The following is an 8,039-nucleotide window of genomic DNA, read 5'->3' as shown; positions in this document are numbered from 1 at the left end:
TCTCGGGGGAAGAAGCCTCGGGAGTCTCGTAGCCGGGCGGGGAAGGTGCGGGGTGCGGGACACGGGAGCCGCGCTCCCTGCGCGGGAATCTGCGGCGTCCGCGGCCTTTTGTGCTCTCTCTGGACCAGTCCTCAGGGGTCCTTGAGGAAATTATCACAGAACCGACTCAATTGTAATTAATTAACAGAAAGAGCCTGGCTAACAGGACTATCTGCAGCTAGCGAGGTTAACTCATTGGGCTAGTTGGCTTTCTACTCCTGATTAGGTTTTATTAACCCTGGACACGAAATGCACAAACCCGCTTCATTTTTAATGGCCCAAATCATCAAAGTGGTGTTGCTGCCTCGCCGGCAGGTACCGCAGGACAGGGGCGGCTTGAGAGCAGGCAGGAGGGGGCCCTTGTTGTCCCCCCCCGCCCCCCCGCACCTCCCCCGCTGCAGTCTTGTCGTCCTCTGCACGGGAATTAATAAAATTAATTATATTAATATTAAAATTAATAAAAATAACGTGAAGAAAGGGAAAAGAACGCTCAGTGGATACCGCGAGAAGAAAGCCCTATAAAACGGGTTATACGATGCATATGGAGGAGACGGTAAGTATTCCGTGGGATGGAGGGACAGCCCCAGCAGGGGCTGCCGCTGCAGAGCACGGAGCCGGGTCAGGATCCGGCCCGGCAAGGCTCGCTGATCCCTGCTGCAAAGCCCATGCTGAGCTTTAGGCAACCTCCCCGGACTGCCTAGGAGCAGGAGGTAGCAAGGAGCCATCTCAAGGCTCCTCCGTGCCAAGGGCTGGAGCCGTCGTGGATCCTGGCCAGGCCCTCACCTAAAGCGTGAGGAGGCGAGGGGGGCTGGGAGTTCTTCCTGCGGCTTTGAAGGTCGTGTCCGTGGAAGATGTTCACACAGACACCCGGGGCGTGGGTGCGTGTCGGGATTTATCGGGTCTGTAGTCCTGGTTTATCCTAGAGGATAAACCATTGCTTATCCTCCCAAATCGCATGCAAATAGGCGCACTGCCGAACAAAGAGCAGAAACATTGAATTGATGCAACATAGATTCTCCCTAAAAAAGAGAGAGAAAGGGAGGCTTAATGTAAACTCCGCGGTTCCTATTTTCACGGCTCTTGTCTGACCTATAAAACAGGTTATTGCGTTACTGCAGGCAGCCGCTCAAATGACTGAGAGAAAGAAGAGGTGCTTGTCCCCCTCCACCGCCCCACCTCCCCGATTTTCCTGAAGCAATAGATCTCCTTTCCGTAATCCACAACCGAACCACCTAAAGTCTGTCAGTCGCAAAATTGCGTGGTAGAAATCTGTAATGGATGCCACATGTGCGATGCACGTTCGGGATAGAGCGCTGCCGGCGGCGGAGCGGGCAGCGCCCAGGGGGACCGAATTTATGAGGGACACCGTGGGGAGACGAGGGCGACAGAACCGCCTGGCGAGCGGGCTGGGCTGCCTTGAGGCGGCGACAGGTTGGAAGGGTGGGTTGGTGCTTTTCCCTGGGGTGAAGTGGGAGGGAACCCGAGTGGCTTGGCGAGGAGGTAGCGGAGCTCCCCCGGACGGAGGGGGGAGATTGCCGGGCGGGAGCAGCAGGAGCTCTTTGGGGAACGAGAGAAGGTGTTCCCCCGGTGTCGGTGCGTGGGTTCGGGTGTGGGTGCTGTGGGTGTGCGCCCCATCTGTGGGTGAGCGCAGGGGATGTTGAATCTGCTGTGGGTGGGAGAGCCCCAGGGGAGCGGGCACCGTCGGGAGCTTTGGGTCTGGGGCAGCCGGGGCTGCAGGCTGCTCTGTGTGTGCGCCTGTGTGTCTGTGCGGCTGTGTGTGTGTCAGGCCCTGTGGCTCAGGCCTGGAGCCGCTCGGCACCCACAGGAATGTGGCTCCTCTCGGCTCCCCGAGCTGCCCTGGCTCCACATGGAAGTGGCCGCCAGGAAAACAGAAGGGAGGGAGGGAGGGAGGGAAAGAGAGAGGGAGTCAAAAGGGAAAAAAAGAAAAAAAAAAAAAGCAGGCCCGAGCCAGCAATCTGCCGAGCCCAAACCCAGCGTGAGACAAAGGACAGTTCATCCCATCCCTTTCCCGGGGAGGCAACGGGGGAGGCCCAGACTAGCCAGGCTCCCTCCGGCCGCCGCCAGAGCCCCGGGGCTGCGCCCAAGCGGCGAGAGTCGCCAGGCTGTGTCTGTCTGCATGTGGAGGACATGGGGGGACAGAAGCATCCACCCTGCTCTGCCAGGGGCTCTCAAGAACGGCGGGCGGCTGTAGATCCCGCATGGGCATTGGGGCCACGGGGACTCCAGGCATCTCCTAACTGGGCCTGGCTACCCTTTCCAGGGAAAAGGTGCCAGGCTCTCCCCGACATGCCCAACAGCATCTCGAGCTGGGAGGAGGAGAACTTAAGCAGGGAGGGGGACCGGCATGGAAACCGAACCAAGCTGACTCGGCTGGCTGGACAGTGGAGAGATGTTAGGGCCCAGTAACTCTGTGTGAATTCCCGTCCCTGCCTGGCATTCTGCCTTGCCGGCATCCCTCCTCCCGAGAGCTGTTCCTACGCTGTCCACCCGAGTCCTTCCGGGCCTTGCAGGTTACCACCGGCCCAGCGGCAGCTCCTCAAAGAAAGGGGTAGGTAGGTGGACCCACCTGGGAAATAGACTTCCACCTCTGGTGTCCAAGCCTTTCTGCAAAGGGAAGGGACCTCGGGGAGGGGAGAACCTCTTACTGCAGGTTGAAAGGGAAATATTAATGCTTTTCTAGAGGGAAACGAGGAAAAGAATGGAGGAAAAAGTCTGGCTTCATTTTGCACGCGTGGAAGTTAACATTAAGAGACAAAGACAAGCTTTTCAGCTAGCAGAAAGTCCCTGAAACCTTACAAGTGAACCGAGCAGGAGTCGGTCCTCAGAGCCGCGAAGACGACGCGGGGAGCGGCGGGGCGGCCCTCTACCAGGCAGCAGGCAGGGGTGGGCAGCCGGCGCGGCCCCTGCCGCCCTCCGCCGGCACCCACGCGTCCCTCCCCGGCATGCAGGGAGCAGCATTACCGAACAAACTGGTCTATTGTACTGCGAGCCGTTTACCAACCCCCGAACCTGTTACAAAACAGCAACCCCGGGCTTCTTTCTTCAGGGAGAAACACGCACAAGCACACTCACGCACACGCACAAAACATGGCAGGCGGGAGCGGAGGGAGAAGAAAGGAGGGGGAGGGCAGCAGGGAGGAAGACTAGAGACAGGTAAGTGCGCCCCAGGGCAGGAGGTGCCTTTCCAGGCCTCGCTTCCCAGCCCCGCCAGCCTCGGGTGGCAGCGATGGGGGGGTTTAATCTCAGGGATCCTTCGAGCGACGCCTTTGGCACGTTCCCTCCTGCCGCCTTACCCCAAGCGGCCCTGAATTCCCAGCGCGATTCCCTGATGGCCGGGGAGAGGGGGGAGCCCCGCAGGAGCGTGGGTCGCCTTGGGGACCCCGGTAGCTGCCGGGGAAAACTTGGGGGTTCTGCTGGGAGAGGGGTCCAGCACCGGGCAGCGCCAGCCACGGCTCCGCCGCTGGGGTCTTACCTAAATCGTGTAAATAGAAATAAAAAAATCAAATACAAGTACCTCGCAACGTGCCTCCTTCAGCCGGAGCCGCCGCAGGCTTTTACCAGGAGTGAAGGGAGCGGGGCCCTCATTTTATCCTTTTCTCACATTTAGTGGCTCCCTTTGACGGAAACGTAATTTGTATAATTAGCCTAGCGCACACGGGCGACTGATGGGCTGTGGAGTGTGCAGCTCTCGACGCTAATTGCTCTCAGGAAAGGATTCAGGAAGGCTTAAGACGAGATATTTGCTTTCTACCGTCAGGATGGGCAGCTATCGCTTCAGCTTAAATCACTGTGCGAGAAGGTGTAAGTGGTCCGGCACAAGACCCTTTTCCAGCTGGGAGAGCGTCGCTGGACATCGGCTCGCCCCTGGGAAGGCACCTACAAAGACCAGATCCGGCCGATATACTCGGGCTGCGCTGGCACAGCCCGACCTGGCCTGGAGATCGAACAGGAGCTCCCAGGATCAGGCCCATCAAAATCCCTCTTTCCTCACTCGCTCTCTGCAAGCAAATTGGCATTATGATCATTATTAGTATTATTTTCCCTCTTATCGATACAAAAAGGGGTAATTTGGAAACGTTTCTCGTGGTCGAAATAATTTTATTTTATTCAGAATATACAGTTTAATTCCTCTATCTACAATTATTTACAGGGTTAAAATAACATTGAAAAAAGTCTCTGGAAAAGTTGAGGTCATAGATTTCAAGGCACCATTGATAGTGTCCACAGCTGAGCCAAAAAATGTCCGTATTGTATAAAAAAAGGGTTTCCTTTGAAATGCAATAAGTTACATGCACAAGCTTTACACATTTTAATCTTTTTGTTTGTTTCTTTTCCCTTTTAAAAATTCCCCATATGCATTCCTTTCGTTATTATTCCTTAACAGTAAAACACGGGAGTCCAAGGAACAACAAAAAAAAAAAAAAAAAAAAAAAAAAAAAAGAAAATTAAAAAAATAAAATAGGGGTCAGACTCTAATAGATTGTCCCAGAGGCCAGCGCTAACGGGTGCTGTAGGGAGCCGTGGGGTTGGAGGTGGGAGTTGATAGAGTTGGCAGCGGGGTACCAGGAAGCGGAGCTCTCCAGGTAGCTGGATGCAGGGGACGGGTTGGAGTTTGGAGGGTGAGCGTGTGCGTGGGCATGGTGGCTGAGGGAGCGGGACGAGCCCTGAGGTTCCCAAACCGCAGGTGACTGTGGAGAGTTGCAGGCCATGGGGTCGCTGGAGCTGGGGCTGTGCTCCGGAGGCATCTCCCCGTTCTTCATGATCTTCTTGATCTTGGATCTTTTATTCTGAAACCAAATTTTCACCTGGGAGGGGGGCGGGAGGAGAGGGGAGGAAAGAGGGAGGGGAGAGGGAAACCGACACCATTAATGCCCGCCTGGCAATACGGCGCTCCGCGGCTGCGAAGGACCCTCTCCCCCGCCGCCCTACCGGCCCCTCCGCGGGGCACGGTCCGGCCCTGCCCTCCGCGCTGCGGAGGTCCAGGGCTCTGCGCCCAGCCGGGCCGAGCCGAGCCGAGCTGAACCAAGACAAGCGCGGTACCTGTGTCTGCGTGAGTCCCAGGGAGGCGGCCAGTTCGGCCCGCTCGGGCAGGGCAAGGTACTGGGTCTTCTGAAACCTCCTCTGCAACGCCGCCAGCTGAAAGCTGGAATAAATAGTCCTGGGTTTGCGCACTTTCTTTGGTTTGCCGTTCACCATCCTCACTTCGGGCTCCGACACCTCCTTCTCTGCACGGGCGCAAAGGCGGGAGAGAGACACAGACGCAGATGTTACGGCGCGGGACACGGCTCCGCTCCGCGCAGCTCCTCCCCGCGCAGCCTGCGCCGCCGGCATCCCGCCCGCGGGCCGGGACGGGCAGAGGCGCCTGCCCGACGGGCCCCCGCGGCTCCCCCCGGGGCTCCCGCTGCCGGGACGCGGTCCCACGCACCCTCCGCCGGCTCCCCACCATGCAGCGCGGGGGGCCGCACCCCCTCCGGGTCGGGCCTTGCCCACCCCGGCCGCCACGGGCATCCCAGCGGGTGCGCAGCGCTGCGCGGGCGCGGAAGGGGGCGCGGGGTATGCGCGGCAGCCGCGGGGATTAGGGGAGTGACCAGTGCCCCTCTGGGCAGAGGCCATCCAGGAGCGGAGCCGAGACCCAACCGGGGCACCGGCCGATGCCCCCGCACAACCGCGCCGTCCACAGCGCTGTCGGCGTGTCCCCAAACGCCGCCGCGGCGGCACCGTCCTAGCCAAGCCCCGGCCGCCTGGCTTGGCTACGGCTGGGTTTAGGTTTTTCTTCCTTGTCCACACATTTCCCCCGCCTCAACAACTTACAAAGTAGTAAATGGAAAACGCTAAAGCCTCGGTGCTTTATGGGACATCCCCCCTGGCTCCGCAGCCTCACCACGGCCGGGCTCCCCCTCCCAGCCGCCTTCCTCTCCCCTCCAGCACAGAGGGAAGGCAACTTTCTTGGCCACCGCGAACCCGAGTTTGAGACACGCAACAAGGCTCAGGTATTTTCCCCCGCTCTTCCTGCGGGGGAAGCAGGAGGGAGGCAGCTCGGGGGGCAGCTGACCGACCCTTGCTTCCCTAAAGTACTGTCCCAGGACTTGTGTTGCAGATCCTGCGGGCTGGGCAGGAAAACTCGAACAGCTTTCCACCTTTTTTTTTTTTTTTTTCCCTGTAATTTTCCTTTATATTTTTTTTTCCATTTCGATTTTTTCCCTTTTTATTTTTTTTCCCTTTCTTTCTTTTAATTACTATTTTTTAACTTCTCCGGATGGCTCAGGGCAAGCCGCCTCCCCGCGGGCCAAGGATGTGCGGGGGTCGCTGGCCCGGTCCAGTATGTTCCCCCCCTCATCTCGGGATCTACTGCACGCCCCTGCCCCCCACTCTCACCTGGCTGGCTGGCGGAGCTCTGTACACGGTTGTAAGCCCCGCTGTACTGGTGGTAGGGGCTGGCGTAGCTGTAGTCGGCGTAGGCTTTGGCAGGATAGTTCCCAGCAGATCCGTTCATACCGTGGTACTGATACTGGTAGGGGTTGAGCGCTTTGCCGTAGGAAGCCGAGGTAGGCGAGCAGTAGCCGTGCGGGGCTCCCCCAGCCGGGCTATAGTAGTCGGAATCCGTAGCCGAGGACTCGGGTAAAGTGGGAGATTCCTGGGACGGGTGGTGCATGGCTGCTGCCGTCTGGAAAGGAGCCTGGAAGTCGCCGGACCTGATGTTGGGGACCCTTCTGTCAAATACTCCTGTCATAGTTCGGAGCCGGCGGCTGGCTGGAGCTGGCTGTGGGGCTGCTCGGGTCTAAGCAGACATGTCTGGGGGAGGAGGCTGCGGCGCTGTGTCTGTCTCCGGCAGACTGCTGGCTGGGGCGCAGCATAGGCTTGGTTAAATCCTTAATTGCGCTCTTACGCACAGCAGGGTGGATCGGGTTCCATTGGCCAGAGCAATCGGGAGCAGCGACACCCTAACTCGTCCAACTAGTTTAGCACAACAAAGCTTTGGCTTTAAAAAAAAAAAAAAAAGGAGAAGTGGGGGGAAGTAAAAAAAAAAAAAAAGTCCCATTCAGGCTCTTTTAAAGTGAATACCAACAGCAATCTCAGAGCCCGAACGTCGCGATAGGGAGGTTTCCGGCTCCCCCCACCCCAGCCGGGGAGAGGGCTCGGCCGGCACAGCAGCTCCGCACCTCCAGCCCGCAGCTCCCCGGAGGCGGCAGCCGTCCGGTCCCTCTTGGCTACGCTGATGGCTTGGGAACTACGCATCGGGCTCTTCTGCCTCCCAGCTCGGTTTCTGCTGTGGTGGCAGTAACTATCGCCGTCTAACCGGGGTCGTTTCACCCGGGTCGTTCTCCCTCTCCGGGGGAGACACCGTCCGGGACCTCCGCGTTAACGTAAATCGTATTAACTCCCCAAAATTGTGAATTTTAGTTATATCATTTCCTGCGTCCAGGACCCCAGCATTGCCCGGAGACGCTCTGCCACAGGGGTGCCGGGAAGCCACTGAGGCCTGGGGGTCCTCACCGGCCTGCCTGCAGCACGAAGCCCCAGGGCACGCCGCTAGCCGCTCGTCCCCACGCGTGGCCGCTCTCACAGCACCGTGGCCATGGTCACCCTCCGGCCCAGGGTCTAATGCCCCTCTGAGAGGAGCCCAGACTATGTTCCTGCGTGGGCAGGACCACTCGGAGCCCAGTTTCCGGGTGACAGACCCCGCGAAGAGGCTGGTGCTGTTCCCTCTTTCCCCCCCTCCCCGCAGCATCTTTCTTCACCAGCAACCGGTCTTCCACGTCTATGCACCCAGGTCCCAGGCGATGGGCTTCGCGGCCGGGCCGGGGCGAGCCGCGGGCTGGTGATGCCGATGCCCGTCCCCGATGATTTTACAGCCGCGTGGCAGGAAAAAGAGAGAGAGAGAGAAAAAAGGATCAAATTTTACTAGACATGAGGGAAAACAAATAAAAAGCTGTTTTCAGTGACCTGTAGTTGTAGATTTTTCTGAAGTTGTTTACTCT

The 8,039-nt window shown here is 58.5% G+C and overlaps 1 protein-coding gene across 1 annotated transcript; it reads right to left on the bottom strand.

The window, feature by feature from the left end:
* Window positions 1-4,287: 4,287 nt before the first annotated feature.
* DLX5 (distal-less homeobox 5) lies at window positions 4,288-7,488 on the bottom strand. Its single transcript, XM_080611422.1, has 3 exons — window positions 6,436-7,488; window positions 5,101-5,285; window positions 4,288-4,865 (listed from the first exon to the last, which is right to left on the bottom strand). Exons 1-3 carry the CDS (start codon window positions 6,788-6,790, stop codon window positions 4,533-4,535), a joined length of 873 nt encoding a protein of 290 aa, XP_080467548.1. The 5' UTR covers window positions 6,791-7,488; the 3' UTR covers window positions 4,288-4,532.
* Window positions 7,489-8,039: the final 551 nt, after the last annotated feature.

Source organism: Psittacula echo, assembly GCF_963264785.1.
Source record: "Psittacula echo genome assembly, chromosome: 2".
In the NCBI taxonomy this organism is placed as follows: Eukaryota; Metazoa; Chordata; class Aves; order Psittaciformes; family Psittacidae; genus Psittacula; species Psittacula echo.
Note: the sequence above shows the minus strand (reverse complement) of the source record. Positions and strands in the feature narration are given on the sequence as shown.

Bases quoted from the DNA above. Each gene is read 5' to 3' on its own strand.
- DLX5 (XM_080611422.1), bottom strand. From the start codon at position 6,790: ATGACAGGAGTATTTGACAGAAGGGTCCCCAACATCAGGTCCGGCGAC. The intron at 5,286-6,435 runs GTGAGAGTGGGG...GCGCCCGTGCAG, and splicing joins GAGCTCCGCCAGCCAGCCAG to AGAAGGAGGTGTCGGAGCCC. The intron at 4,866-5,100 runs GTACCGCGCTTG...CCCCCCTCCCAG, and splicing joins TGGGACTCACGCAGACACAG to GTGAAAATTTGGTTTCAGAA.